Source organism: Mytilus californianus, unplaced genomic scaffold, assembly GCF_021869535.1.
Source record: "Mytilus californianus isolate M0D057914Y unplaced genomic scaffold, xbMytCali1.0.p SCAF_10, whole genome shotgun sequence".
NCBI lineage: Eukaryota > Metazoa > Mollusca > Bivalvia > Mytilida > Mytilidae > Mytilus > Mytilus californianus.
This window is the reverse complement of record NW_026262582.1, coordinates 60,544,350-60,559,634: the sequence shown is the minus strand read 5'-3', so window position 1 is coordinate 60,559,634 and position 15,285 is coordinate 60,544,350. Positions and strand designations below refer to the sequence as shown.

Sequence of the window (15,285 nt, the reverse complement as noted above, 5' to 3'; positions counted from 1 at the left end):
TGGTATGGTTCGTGTTGCTTATTCTTTAGTTTTCTATGTTGTGTCATGTGTTCTATTGTTTGTCTGTTTGTCTTTTTCATTTTTTAGTCATGGCGTTGTCAGTTTACTTTCGATTTATGAGTTTGACTGTCCCTCTGATATCTTTCGTCCCTCTTTTGTGAATCATCAGTGATGTTATAAGACTTACACCAGAAGGCAAAATTTTTGCGTCTTTAAATTAGAAACAACGGAAAGCCATATATGTGATCAAACTGATCCACATGTATCCTCACAACCTGACACTTTTATTCGATCTCGCGCTCAGTTTACTACTTGTAGTTTGGATATGAAAACAGGTTTTTTTGTGTAAAAGCACGACCTTTAAAAACGACAGAAAACTTCACAAAACTGAGTCGTCTGAACGTGTTGACAGTCTTTTGGGGTGTTCTAATGTTAGTTATCATTTATCCATGCATGGCATGGTAAAGATACTAGTAATCTCGAGTACAGATTTATTTTCAAATACAGTCTACCTTTCAGCATGCATTGCCAAGTACTTATTGAAGTCAACACCTGTGCAATCAGGTAAAACAGTTACTGAAAAATTAGAATTTGAACTTGCTGTCAATTCATTGATAACGATTGTTAGTGATGATCTGTTCTTTTATATAAAAAAAAGGCCTTTGTCATGTAGCACATCCTCGACATATACCGATCACTTTTGCCCAAGATTGTCTCTGATGCTTACCAAACTGCCAAACTCCAGAACAAACTAACTAGATATTATGACACCTTACAATTCAGACACAGCGGGGCCAAGGGATATCAAATATAGAGTTTGGCTCTGAACTCAATGTAGGGGATGCCATATCTGCTGCAGGAAAATTGAAGTCTATGTTAAGTCTTTCAGAATTACACCAAGATGTGTCTGAAGATATCAAGGATACATTAAAAGAACAACAATTACTTCACTCTGCCACCAGCGCTCTTATGAGCTATGTCTTCGTTGTGTGTTTCTATGAAAAAGATGCCCGCATCGCTTCTGAAGTTCTTTTGTTAGTTAATTGATGAAAAATCCCACAAAGGCGCTTCTGAACCGTATATTGTCCCTAAAGATAACAAAAAATCGTAAATGTATGGCTATTACAAAATAAATCGTTTCTGTAGCAACATTCGCCCCATTACATTTGGGATTGGCCGTGCAGTTATATCATGAATATGGGAATAGGGGTCACGAACATTGATATAAACTTTGTACTCACATGGCTTTTGTGTTTCCAAAGCAGAGGTAAGACTATACATGACAGGCATTGCCATGCACGAGATTGACCGAATCAAGACGGTAATTAAGCTCCAGATGGCATTGTTTCAAAAAACCAAGGGGGATGTTTGATACAAAAAGCCTAAGGTGCCGATAATATAGTCACCAAAACAGAGACAATTGATAGTAAGGAACGTTTCATTCCATGGCACGAGCAGACTTCGGCTGTTGTCTGCTCTATGGTCGGGTTGTTGTCTCTTTGACATATTCCCCATTTCCATTCTCAATTTTATTATCAATTCACAATTGATTCCAGAATGCGTCAGATGAAAGTGAAGAGAGGTCAAGATAACACTTTTCAATTGACTGACAGAGCATCATCGTTGGCGGCTGTTTCATTATACCAAAAGTAAGAGAGGTCCTGGTCGTGTTCCGAATTCTTTCAAAAATTCGACTGGGAAGACAAAAATGAATAAACCCCAACATTTTTCATGGGACAACTGTCATCAGATTACTTACAAGATTAACTTAGTACCTGGGAAGGTAAATCTTTGTGCTCAAAAGCTGTGTTTGCTTTGAACAAACTCTGTCCTGCGCCGAACTTGTTCGTGTCAAAAAAGGGAAGTGTGTTGTAATGTTTATAAGCGTACTGAATCCGCATATGATGTCGAAGAGATTGATCCATATACATATTTAATGAAGACTAGAGCTATTGTATGTCGCTTTTAAGAGACAAGTTATACAAGGGTCATGACACATTTTAAATTACAACATTAGCAAATTGGCATTACATTGTATTATTTTCCATCACTTCCCTAAAAATATTGACGAGTCTACACTTTTTTACCAGGATAATCCCACTAAGACGATGTTTATGCACCAAACTGACTTTGTTTTACACTCAACCAAACGCTGAATCAATGCAAGTCACACATGATATTTTTTTAACCTCGCATTCGCCTCGGTTGACTATGGTATTTTTTGTGTTATAACTGATCTGTCTAGACATTACAAATACACAATATGTATTTATCTATAAGTAGATACTAATTTTCACAAAATACACAATCTTTTTGATGCAAAATTAAAAACATTGTTTCAGTGCTTGAATTTTGTTTTTTTCAAAGATAGAAAAAATATTGAAATAATTTGATAAACTGGTATTTTATAGTTTAGAAAATAATTCTGTAATATATACTGTAGTGAAAAAATATAAGCAATATGAAATTTTATGGATGTGAAAAGGTCAAGGCCACCTCTTCTTTTGCTACGTCATAAATGGAAACAAATCAGAAGGTTCCAGATCAACACCATTTTGTAATGGCAGCTCTTCATTCAAGTTGTAAAATTTGTCGTTTTAACATCGTCGATAGTATATGCTTATGATTGAACCGTTTTTGTATCATTCTATTGATAAATGTCAGAAAATTTCTCCTTTTTGGCCTTCTGGTTGAAATTTTGATATTTTTAGGTCTGACCTTTGATCTCAATTTCATAAAAATGTGACCACTCTGGATTTTTACGACCAAACTTTTCTTACTGTACACGTTTTCCTCTTTCCATCGATATATAATTTAGGTGTGTGTTCTTCCGGAACATTAAAGTTTTAAAAAATGAACTCTGGTTGCAGTACTATATGGGTCATTATGTATATAAAATATGAACGATCACGAGTTCAACGACTATTGTGAAGCTGTAAAATCTAAAATAGTTTTATAATTAACATTTATTTGAATTTGAATTTGAGAAGGTTTTAAATTAAATGCAGCATTTTCTCTTACGGTTGTTGCATGTCGTCTATTTCACACATGACGGTAAATGTTTTGTATCACACTGCACGGAGTGTGATCCTACAATGCGTTTATTGGATTGGCCTATACAGCATCATGAACCGATATTGCGACATAACCATTGGCTATTCGTTATGTCATTGATGACTTTAAAAGGTTAAAACAATATACATCTCCCTCGTGACAACGGGTTTCCTAAAATTGTATAAAAGAGGGACGAAAGATACCAGAGGGACAGTCAAACTCCTAGATCAGGAACAAGCTGACAACGCCATGACCAAAAATAAAAAGACAAACAAACAAATACTAGTACAGATGACACAACATAGAAAACTAAAGACTAAGCAACACGAACCCCACCAAAAATTTGGGGTGATCTCAGGTGCTCTGGAAGGGTAAGCAGATCCTGCCTCACATGTGGCACCCGTCGTGTTGCTTATGTTATTACAAATCCGGTAAATAGTCTAATTCGGTATAAAATACACTCGGACTTTTAACCTGAAAATCTTGTTTTGTTCAAGTTTCATAGCATTCTGAAGCGTACACAACATGTTTGGATATCTAATGCTATGATTCGACGCCGGAATAAGAACTATGAGATCATACTGGTATGTGGAAAGTAGATCAGTTGCGGATTTGCTCTATCTAACACAAAGAGAGTATTAACCATGATATGAATAGGTTTAGCAATTCGAAAGAAATGAATATCTCTGGCTATTTAATTTAGATAGTAATAACAAACAAGCCTAAGGCTCGTTTATTTTTTAATTGAAATTTAAAAAAACTCGAATTGATAACAAGCGGTCTCCAATTTTTACTTAATGAAACCTATAAACACGATAAATCAATCTAAAATATAAGTTATTCTGTATACAACTGCACCCACAACCCCCGATTATATGCAAGGCTTGCTGGGCATAAAAGACGATTTGTGATAATGATAACACAATAATTGTATGTACTATGTTACCTCATTAAACCACACCACGTTAATTAGGTAATAAGGCATATGACAAAATAAACCCCATAAAAACAATTTCTCTCAATTGAATGAAAACATTTTACCCTTCATGAATCATTTGGAATTAGTTTTCCCGATTTTGCACGTCTCAAACCCTCAGAGAGGGGTTATGTTCCAAACAAATGGAGCAAAAAGTAAGACAACCAAAAAACAAAAACAGTATCTCATCACCATAAACAATGCATGTGTGTTTGTATGTGTGAAATAGGGCGAGCAAGTATGATCAAAATGCAACATCACAAGGATTAAAAATGTAGATATTCAGTTGTTAAACATTAGCAAGCAACCTAATTCAACAAAACAAAAACAAAAACAAATGATAAAGATTATGACGGAAAGGCCAACACAAATAAATGGAAAAAGTAAGAAAAAGGCAATAATTATAAAACGATGTGGGAAAACATTTTATGAGAAGAAAAACCGGAACAACAATAAGTATCACCATTTTACCAGACTCGGATTAGTTTAGAGCTTGATATCGAAAAAAGACTATAAAGAGCTTAATATAGTAAATATTAGATGATTAAGAGCTTGATTTTGGGAAAAGACACTTGTCTATTGTAGACCTCTATTATGTCTATGTATCATTAGGTTTTCTGTGTAGTTGTGCTGGTGTGTCATTACGGTATACAACACATCTACATCCAATTATTTGTTTTTCTCAGACTGAAGTCGTAATTTATATTGTTTAATTTTTAAAAGTTCTGTATAAAAAATCAGTATGCAGCAGTTTACCCTATGTTCAAATTAAAAACATATCTTGAATAACTGTCAAATGTGCCATTAAACCTTAGAAATATTTTGTGGATTTTGGCATTCATGCTTTATTACTTTCTCACTAGTTAATATCTTATTACTTTACTGGCCGAACATGCTTTCCCTTCCTTCTTATATACTGTCATCTCAAAACTTTTCGGATATCTGAAATTGTTGATCCCTTGTCAGAAATACACAGCAGCATGTCAACACCCGGGTTACTTAGGATAGAACATATCCATTCGTGCAGATTTGAGCTATAGAAAAAAAGAAAAGAAAAATATGTGCGTTTTTCAACAAATCATAGATGAATCTAAATGACGACAAAATTTTGAAAATAATTATAACATTGCCTTTAAATCTGCCTGTATAAGTTTTTTTTTTTCAATTTAAAGTTAATGCACGAGTACTTAATCATCATAAGGAAGTATTCAACCCATTTAACTCAGACGCATCCGATCTGTACCTTTTTCATTGGCTATATCATGTATAATGACATATATTTGTAGGAATTAATATAACAATACTTCCGACTTTTGGGTCATTTGATACAGTTTGTGTATGATGTCATTGTCGACTACAAAACAATGTCAGTTATTTACTTAATTTTAATACTTTGTTTTAGGTTGCACTTTGTAAATACAGCTGTTTTTCAAACCACGCCTCTTTTGGGGAGATATATAATATTCATAGATATGTTAATTTGTTAACGTACTGGTTCCCATTTATGATCTCTGTGTTTCATTTCATAGAGACATCACTTGGGAATGTAACCAGTATAGAAAAACATGGTAGCGCCTAAATTTTAATTCTTAGGAGGTCCAAAAATGGAGGTAAGGGTAGTATAGAATTTTAGTATAAGTTTAAACTCTTAGAAGTTCAGGGCATATAAATGTTGAAAATATGCCGCACAGCCCTATATTTTGACCTTTGAATAAAATAGTAGTGCATATAAACTTTCCGTTCTAGGATATTATTTTTCACGAAACTTCATAGTAAAAGTGTCACAGTTTTAGCCGCAAAGGGAGTTCCTATGGGAAATTGCATTGTCTATATTTACAGAATTGCAACCTATATAGGGTTAAAAATTAGAACATACAGAATTTCACAAAATCTTGTTTATCTCAGAGATTTTGAAGAATTTAACTCAAATATGAAGTTTTATAAATATTTCATGAAGATTGAGAAAATCCTGGGTCTAAACTATGATGAGTCAGCATAAATTCACAGTTTACAGTATGCATTGTTTACTTAAAGCCCTGAATTAAAAATAAATTCATAATATATGCCTATTTGTAATTTAAATTGTTTAGAAGTGCTTATATTTACTCTTCGCAGTCATTGCAACTCATTGATCCTTCTTAAATATTTTTGGTGGGGTACTTTTGTCCTGTCGATAAACCAAAAGTAAGCCGTAACACCTAAATGTACTTTTTTGTGACTGCGGCATAAAAAGTACAAGCTAGAATTACAAAAAGACCTCAATAAAACTTAAATAGTGTGTTCTATCCTAAATATGTACCAAATATTCCACATTGCTAGAAACAGGGAAAAAATTTAGCAAATGTGAGGCCCCAGGGGCAAAAAACAGAGAAAAATGCCTCCCCCTGGGTCATAAAACAGATAATTTAACTTCTAAATGCTATGATTTTATTATTTTAAAGGTCTTTTGTAAAGAAAACAATAACTGTGCTAGGAAGTTATGCAAAAATCAGATGTAAGCAGTCATTTCTATCAAACTTTTAGTGAATTTATGCACCAGACTGATATCTTCATAAATACACCTTTTGCAAATATGGCTTTGTTTAAACACTTCTAGTTCATATATTAACTAACTTATGTTAGATATATGGTTAGGGATGATACTGTTGTAACATGAATTCTAAACTGACCATTTGAGGCAGAAATTGTGAACTTTCATTGACAAATAGGCATACAGTAAGATGTGGACTGGAGACACAGGCAGGATTGGATACTTTGTATAATCTTGAATGTTGGAATGATTAACTACTAAACATTACATTTATAGTATTTTGAAATGCTTTCAATTTGTTATCAGAATATTTTCAAACAGGTTTTAGACAGTTTATGTCAGAAAACATGCACATAGGGTAAGCTGGCAATAATTAAAGTCTTGTTTTCAAATTCTTTAAAAAATTGAAACAGGGGTAGGGGTATACAATGTACTGTAAAGGGAAACTTAGAGTATATGCAGTGATTTCTTTAAGACTATAATTCTGATAAATAAGTATTGTTGCGAGAAAAAGTGTTTTTAGAGTGTTTTCTATTTGAATAAATGTTTGTATAGGTTGCACTTTGTAAATACAGCTGTTTTTCAAACCACGCCTCTTTTGGGGAGATATATAATATTCATAGATATGTTAATTTGTTAACGTACTGGTTCCCATTTATGATCTCTGTGTTTCATTTCATAGAGACATCACTTGGGAATGTAACCAGTATAGAAAAACATGGTAGCGCCTAAATTTTAATTCTTAGGAGGTCCAAAAATGGAGGTAAGGGTAGTATAGAATTTTAGTATAAGTTTAAACTCTTAGAAGTTCAGGGCATATAAATGTTGAAAATATGCCGCACAGCCCTATATTTTGACCTTTGAATAAAATAGTAGTGCATATAAACTTTCCGTTCTAGGATATTATTTTTCACGAAACTTCATAGTAAAAGTGTCACAGTTTTAGCCGCAAAGGGAGTTCCTATGGGAAATTGCATTGTCTATATTTACAGAATTGCAACCTATAGTGATAAAGGGAATAGTTTAAAAGGCCATACCAGTACAATATGTGAGGACGGAGAAAGGTATAGTTCTAACAATATAGTTTAAAGATACTACAATATTTTTAACCATCTCATTGAATTCAATATATCATTCAAGATTTGGATACAAAGCAACAGTATGACCGTTATAATACAATCAATGGTTAAGCTGTTTTAACACTATGACTTTTTTTTCTTTTTTGTAGTTTATTTATTTTCCTTACCAGACAGATCACAAATAAACACAATTAAACTTGAATAAACCAAAGACACAACACAGTGTTTTTAACAAGAAAGAACCTTTTCTGAGTACCAAGATATAAAGCAGCATGCCACTAACTGCACATACTAATACGAATGGCATTTTAATACTCTTTGATACCATCTTCATTGTGTTATACATGTATGTCAGGTTATATATAATTAGTTAAGGAGGTAATTAAGGGTTATCATTAGTCATAGAGCTAAATGAAATTTGTGGCGACATGATAACGTTTCTGAAAGATACATAAATACATAAAGTTGGTCTGATGTATCTGCACAGTACAAAATGAGTTTTAACGTAATAAACAGAAAAGTACTGCATAGAAACGAACATCATTCTTGTCTTATTTGTAATTGAATTATGTTTATGCATATATTTTTATTACTATAGGAACATAGAGTATTGTTGTTCGGACTATGAAGACATAAATGGTACATGTACAAGTAAGTGAATTTTTGTTAAGTTTAAATGAAAACTTAACAATAAATTACCCGTTTTTGTTATCTCTGAGGAAATGGAGATAACGACCAACTGGGAGCAAAATAAAAAAGGAAAAAACTAATTTTCCTCTTTTTTCCCTCTAATTTCTGACAAGTGCAATTAGGGGCTAAATTTGGACCAAAATGTAATAAATTTATTCTATAACCCATGTATTTGAGTAAAAAAGGTGAAAAACGAAGACAATTCTGTTATATTAGTATTTATTTGTTACATTTCAAAATAAATTTATACTGAATTCTACACTTAGCTGGAAATTTTTAGTCAACTCTCTGTAAAGGATGCAACATAGAATAAATTTATTCTAAATGCATGGTGCTTTCTGTATATGATAATTTATAAAATAAATTTATTTTATAGAGCCCTTATATCTATTATTAGTTCGAGAAAAACAGAATAAGTTTATTCTACATTTAATGTGATGCATGACTATATAAAATAAATTTATTTTGAAAGTAAAGTTATCTGTATGGTGAGGCTAAAATACAGAATAAATTTATTCTACATTCAATGTTATTTATGATTATAATAATATATGAAATAAATTTATTTTATAGAGCCTTAACATCTATTATAAGTTCGAGAAAAACATAGAATAAATTTATTCTACATTCAATGTGATGTATGATTATAATAATATACAAAATAAATTTATTTTGAAAGTCCAGTAATCTATATGGTGAGGCTGAGACACAGAACAAATTTATTCTACACTCTAAGTGACTTAAAATTTATGATTATAATAATATGTAGAATAAATTTATTTTGAAAGTAAAGTTATCTGTATGGTGAGGCTGATACACAGAATAAATTTATTCTACATTCAATGCGATTTTTGTTTTATATAATAATATATAAAATAAATTTATTATGAAAGTACAGTAATTATGTTAAGGTTAAGACACAGAATAAATTCATTCTACATTGAAATTGCTTTATGATTATTATGACATAAAAGAAATAAACTTTATTTTGAAAATCCTTTGAAATGTTTTTTGCCACATAGGATGTTTTAATAATTGTGAATTTTTATAATATTAAATATATTCACAAAATAATTAAATAAGTACATTTAGGAAACAGAAAATAATTACTCCATCAATGTTTCAACCACGATAAAAAAAAAACAGGATGATAAAGTCATTTATAAAAGTACTCGACATGATTAAACTTTAAGAAATTTTAAAGAAAATTCCAACGGTCTTATTCATTACAGTCATGACAGTCAAACTGATAAAGAATGTTTTGTTCATGAATTATACCTTTTTCCTCTGTCAGTTTTAATACTATTACATATTCCAAAATTATTGCAATTATGATTATGTCCAATTTATCTTATCACAAATATTCTAGTGGAACAGTTCAGAAAGCATGTAAAACAAAAGTAATGCTACATGGCCAAAAATCAATTTCCTTATTGTTTCGATTTATCATGTGATGGCATACAAACATTTTAAAAAATACATCAATTTGAAAGTCATTTTTGTTTGCTTATATAATCCTGAACATTTTGTTTAATGTTTTGTCAATGGTCATCTGTTATAATAATTCTGGGGTTTTTTTCACACAAGTCTGTCTGCGTTATAATGTATTTGGTATCAATCGTTTGGACATCTGATCTTTTAATGATATAGCTGGAATTTTTAATCTTAAAACGTCTTAACTTTTCCAACAATTGTCTTTGTAAATGTCAGCTTTGTATCTTCTAATATTCCCAAATACATGTTTCCATTATTTCGTTCAACCAAAGCTATCTGAAAGATTAAATAATAAAAAAAAAACAGTTCATATAAAAAATAAATGGAAAATGTGTCTATGGGCCACAAATGCCCCCGCGAGTCAACTTCCCCAATAAGATAAAGGATTCACGTAGTTAAGACTGTTTTGTGATTATAACATTCGGTTGAGGCAAACTAAAGTTAGAGAACTGAAATGAATAATTCGGAGATTTTTATGTTTATGAAGGGGCATAACTCAATAAAAATAAAAGTGATGCGAGTAAATGTCGAGCCTGCCTTGTTTTTGTGGTAATAAGCATTGTGTATGAGTTTTTTAACATTTGGTTGAGGCAAACTAAAGTTAGAGAACGGAAACGAAAAATTCAGCAATGTTTTATGTTTATAAAGGGGCTTAACTCAAGAACGATAGAAGTGACGCTACCCAATTTCTATCTTGATCTGTGTTTTATGGTAATACGTATGCATTGTGTAAACGAGTTAATATTTTTGCTTGAGGCAAACTAAAATAAGAGAACAGAAGCGAAAAATCCAGTAATTTTTATGTTTATAAAGGGGCATAACTCAAGAATGGTAAAAGTAACGCCTCCCAATTTCGAGCTTGATATGTATTATGTGGTAATAAGCATTGTGTATAAGTTTTATATCATTTGGTTTAGATAAACTAAAGTTGGAGAACAACCAAGTTTGGGAACGTTCGGGATGGACGGACGGGACATACAGACATGGGTTAAACTTGATGCCCCCACATATTTGAATCAATATCAGTAATAATTTTCCGAGTATAAAAGTGATATAATCCACTTTTCAAAGAAAACATGAACTCGATATCACGTTACAAACTGTACATCTGTCCCTTTTTTTACGTTGCCTTAACTGAAAAAGCTGTTTTATGCTGATAAATTTATATTTCAACTCTGTCATCTTTCTAAAAGGAATCTTGTATATTCACCAAACAACAATCTATTAATCAATAAACGATTCCAATCACCTTACTTGTAGCTATCATACTGCATATGACAATTTTCCAATGATGCATTTTTTCAAGATCATAAGTATTGCCTTTTGATACAATTAAATTAACCCCTTGTCATTCTCAAAAACATGAAATAAAATTGCCAAACTACTCTTTGCAATAATCTTAGGATACGAACAAATTCTTTTATTAAACATTATGAGTTAATTTGTAATATTGATGTGCTAGTCATCAAACATGACCATATTGACAGATCCTGGTTTAAAAAGACAATATCAGAGTTAGAAGGTTGATGGAGATAATACAACATATCTCTTTATTATCCTCATTCTGATAGTTTTCCTTGAATGATTCTTGCTCTTCATTATGTTCTGTACTAGTCTTTGTTTTCTATAAATAATTAAATGTATAAATCAATAAGCATAACTTTAATTTTCTGAAAACTATATCACATTCAAGGTGCCCAAGGGCAAATAGTCCTGCAAAGATGTGGAATGCTCATGCTAAGCATACCCACTTGTAACGAAAAGTGTGAGAAAATAGGAAGTAGATGTCCATAAAAGTAATCACACTTTCCAATTCATCCCCGTCAAAATCTTGACCAATTATGACGTCATTTTGCCAAGTAGTTTCTGAGAAAAATGTAATGAAAATGGTTGTTGAAAGAAGAGATGGATGGAAGAACAGACAACAATACAGACGAGGTGATTGCTGTGCTAGGAGTGTAGGAGCAGATTTAGAAGTCTTATATTTGTTTTTGTTCTTTTAAATCTTTTCATAAATGTCATACAACTTTCCCTAAAATTTACATTTTAAAGTGGCTTAACTCCCGATCATAAAAAGTTGACTCAGATTGCACAATGCACCCTTTTTGTGCATATAGAAATTGTTGCAAGAACAAAATGGGATACTAGTATTAAGTGGCATTTCATCATAAGCAAATTAAATGGGTGTGTAGAAAAATTTGCCCTAAGCATATTAAAATTGCGTCAAATATGACTGTTTCAATAGCGTCAGATAACTTTTGAATTATTTAAGAAGTTGAATATTATAAGTAGTGACGATGGGCAGATGGGTATAAAAGTTAATAAGCAATGATTTTCAAACTAATTCAACTTCTTTCTGATATCAGCATTTTACATAAATGTCATATTAGTCTGTGGTTCTCCTTAAACTGATCCAAACTCAAACTTTAACATGCTACACATGTAATAGCTTTATACTTAATGAATCATGGTTGAGGTGGACCCATATAATCTCCAGAGAAATGAGAAGTGCAAATTCTAATAAAGCTATAGATACCAAATATCATTGTATTACCAATAATGGTTCATCTTAAACTAACCTTATCAAAAACTTTAACATGTAAAGTAAGCAAATGTTTCAGAGAGAATAGACGATGAAGGAGCAGCCGGATCTAATCGCCGTAGAAATTAGATATGCAAATGATTGTACAACTGCACACCACATATCAAGCCCCTCGCTCTAATATTCATAGTATATTCCTTTTCATAGACTAACCGATACATTGCACGCATTTTTAACATAATGACTTCTAATACACTAATTACAATTAAGGCCGACCTTTTGTCAAAACATGAGTGGGCGTATTGCGTTTCAAAGTTCCAATACTAAGTTTCCGAAAACTTAAAGTATACGTTTCCAGAATTTGTATTTATTACTTTTCCGGAATTTTACCTGGAATTAAATCATAAATATTTGAATATATGTAAGTTAATTATTTATTGTACACTTTTATACAAAAACGTTTCTGATATTAAATCTACAATATATAAGATATTACCAGTTGACTACGACTACAAGGAAAAAAATTCGGATTTTGGAAAAAATGGCCGACACATTTCTTTGGTTTGGCTTACTTGCCAAACAATAATATTGAAGAATGATTTGTAGAATTAATAACAGACGCTCCATCTGACGATAAATGCATGAAGTTTGCAGATTACATATTGGAATTTTATATAGATGGCAACTCGAGATTTCCACCAACCAATGGTTCCGAGTATTTTAATTTCCACTTAAACGAGCAGTTTTACGCTAGACATCCTAACCTTTTAGTCTTTGTCGATGTGCTATCAAAACTGCAAACAACATCATCGTAAAAATGAGAACTTAATCTATTAAAGCATCCGTTCGAAAATATGAAAAGGAGAAGATGGACTTCCTTGTTGAAAAAAACCCACAAAACTTTTAAATGGTGAATGTACTACTGTGGACTTTGTACGACGTGTTGGCTACAATTTTCTAAGGTACAGTCTTCAGGGTCGGATCCAGGGATATTGAAAGAGGGGGGGGGGGTAATCGATAAAACTGAGTCTATAATGGCGAGTAGAGAGTTTCTATATTTAAATTGAAATATAATATATTCTCCAATCAAGAGGTGGGTGTCACTGCTCTATCATGTATCTAAATGTTATATTCAAAGTTGTTCTCGTTTATTATACAGTGATCGATATTAATCTATGTAGTGCAATCGTAAAAACTTATGCAAATTGATATTCGCAGATGCGGATCGATCGAGGATTTCAAAAGCGGCACGAGCAGGGCAACACTAGAGGTGAGACTTGTAAAACGTTTAGTATGTATTAAGCATAAATGTCGCTCCATGAGGGGATCCCAGTATCCTTGACCCCCACCCCTAATCCCACCTCTAATTTACTGAGAAAACTAACCTCCAATTTCTTGAACTGTGATGAATGTTGCATATATACGAAACTGGAAGACAGTTCAAGTCTATTTTCAACTTCCCTCCTTCTAATATCCACTTGTCTGTCATCTTCGTTGCACGTACATAGAGAATAATACCAAGTAATCATACATATACAAAAGTTTTGATCCGTGTCGTCTTGTAATTAATTATCTTGTGTTTCCATTTGAAGTCTTCTCGACATGTGGTAACACTAGGGGGCCTACAATCAACGTACGCGTGCATTACATAAAATTGATAAAAGGCTTTTAAGCCGCGATTTGTTTGGTGTAATTAGTAATATTTTAACAACTTCTGATAGATATGTGACACTAGTTTGATAACATAAATTAAAAAATCGAATGTTGTAAATTATTTGAATCTGTGTCAATTCATAGAGGTTATTAATGTGTTTTCATTTTATATCCTTCAAATAACATAATATGCTTATAAACTTGGACAACTACAAAAGTATAAGGGTCTGGATAGATGGTCATGACTCAATCGATTTTGTATTCTTTAATTTTTTTGAAACATTTTTTTTCTATTCTTTATAATTTTTCTCATTATTCTCTATTTGATCACCCTTTTATTTTCTATTCTTTATATTTTTGGTCTTTTTTTCTCTTTATGTTATATGTTTTGTTCGTTATTCTGCGTTTCCCCCATAATTCTATATTCTGTAAACTCCACCCAGACCCTCAAGTATTATTCACGATAAATAGGCGATTGGGCATGGGTACCCTTTTTTCTCACCCTTTCTTCTATTTGTTTTAAAAGATTTGTAATAAATTCATGATTTTTGTTTAACTTATCTTCATTTGTGTTTGCTTTCGTAATTTAACTACAATTTTACAATTTAAACACTAGTTTATACGTGCTGTCTTTAGTCCGGATTAAATAGATAAAAAAATATTGAAATGTTAAAATAAATGTTCATACAAGAAAGAAAAAAAGAGGGTCTATGTTCAAAGCTCTTACTAGTTATTCCTAGTATAGCTATTCCATGTTACGGCATATCTGTTTCTTTTACATGCAGGATATATATGCATGCATGATACAAAAAATGCATTTAAAATAAAAAAGAATAATACAGCATCAAAGAATTGTCCAAGAAAGGAACGGAAAGTAAAACATTTTAACAGAACACAAACCGGTGTTACAAGTACAAAGGTCTCGTCACAAATTACTTGTAAAAAGTATTGAAATGATACGATATTATAGGGAAGATGCTTGTTGGAAAACTGGAAAGCCTGCATCTGGGACAGGATAGTGCTTTAGTGCCCGGGCAAACATGTCTCTAGTTTTTATTTTTTACCTATGAATTTCCTGGATAGTTAAAAGTCGGGCAAATGATTTATGGATTCAATGTACACATTTGATTCCTTAAGAAGATTATGAATTTATCATTTCTTTGGTTTCAATGAAATTGTCAAATGATTCTGATTTTTAATTTAACTGAATGTCAAATGATTTGAAACACATAGAAAAGAAGAGAAAAGGGGAAAGTACAGGTAAGCT

The 15,285-nt window shown here is 31.9% G+C and overlaps 1 protein-coding gene and 1 long non-coding RNA gene across 2 annotated transcripts in view; one reads left to right on the top strand and one right to left on the bottom strand.

The window, feature by feature from the left end:
• LOC127719115 (uncharacterized) overlaps window positions 1-15,285 on the top strand; it is a 56,586-nt gene that overhangs the window by 13,595 nt on the left and 27,706 nt on the right. The window contains exon 2 of the mRNA XM_052225139.1: window positions 8,238-8,290. Coding sequence (XP_052081099.1) covers window positions 8,238-8,290 — 53 coding nt within the window. The remainder of the gene's footprint in view (window positions 1-8,237; window positions 8,291-15,285) is intronic.
• On the bottom strand, window positions 10,003-13,807 carry LOC127718321 (uncharacterized). Its single transcript, XR_007989737.1, has 3 exons — window positions 13,751-13,807; window positions 11,366-11,447; window positions 10,003-10,095 (listed from the first exon to the last, which is right to left on the bottom strand). It is a non-coding gene; the product is annotated as an uncharacterized LOC127718321 (long non-coding RNA).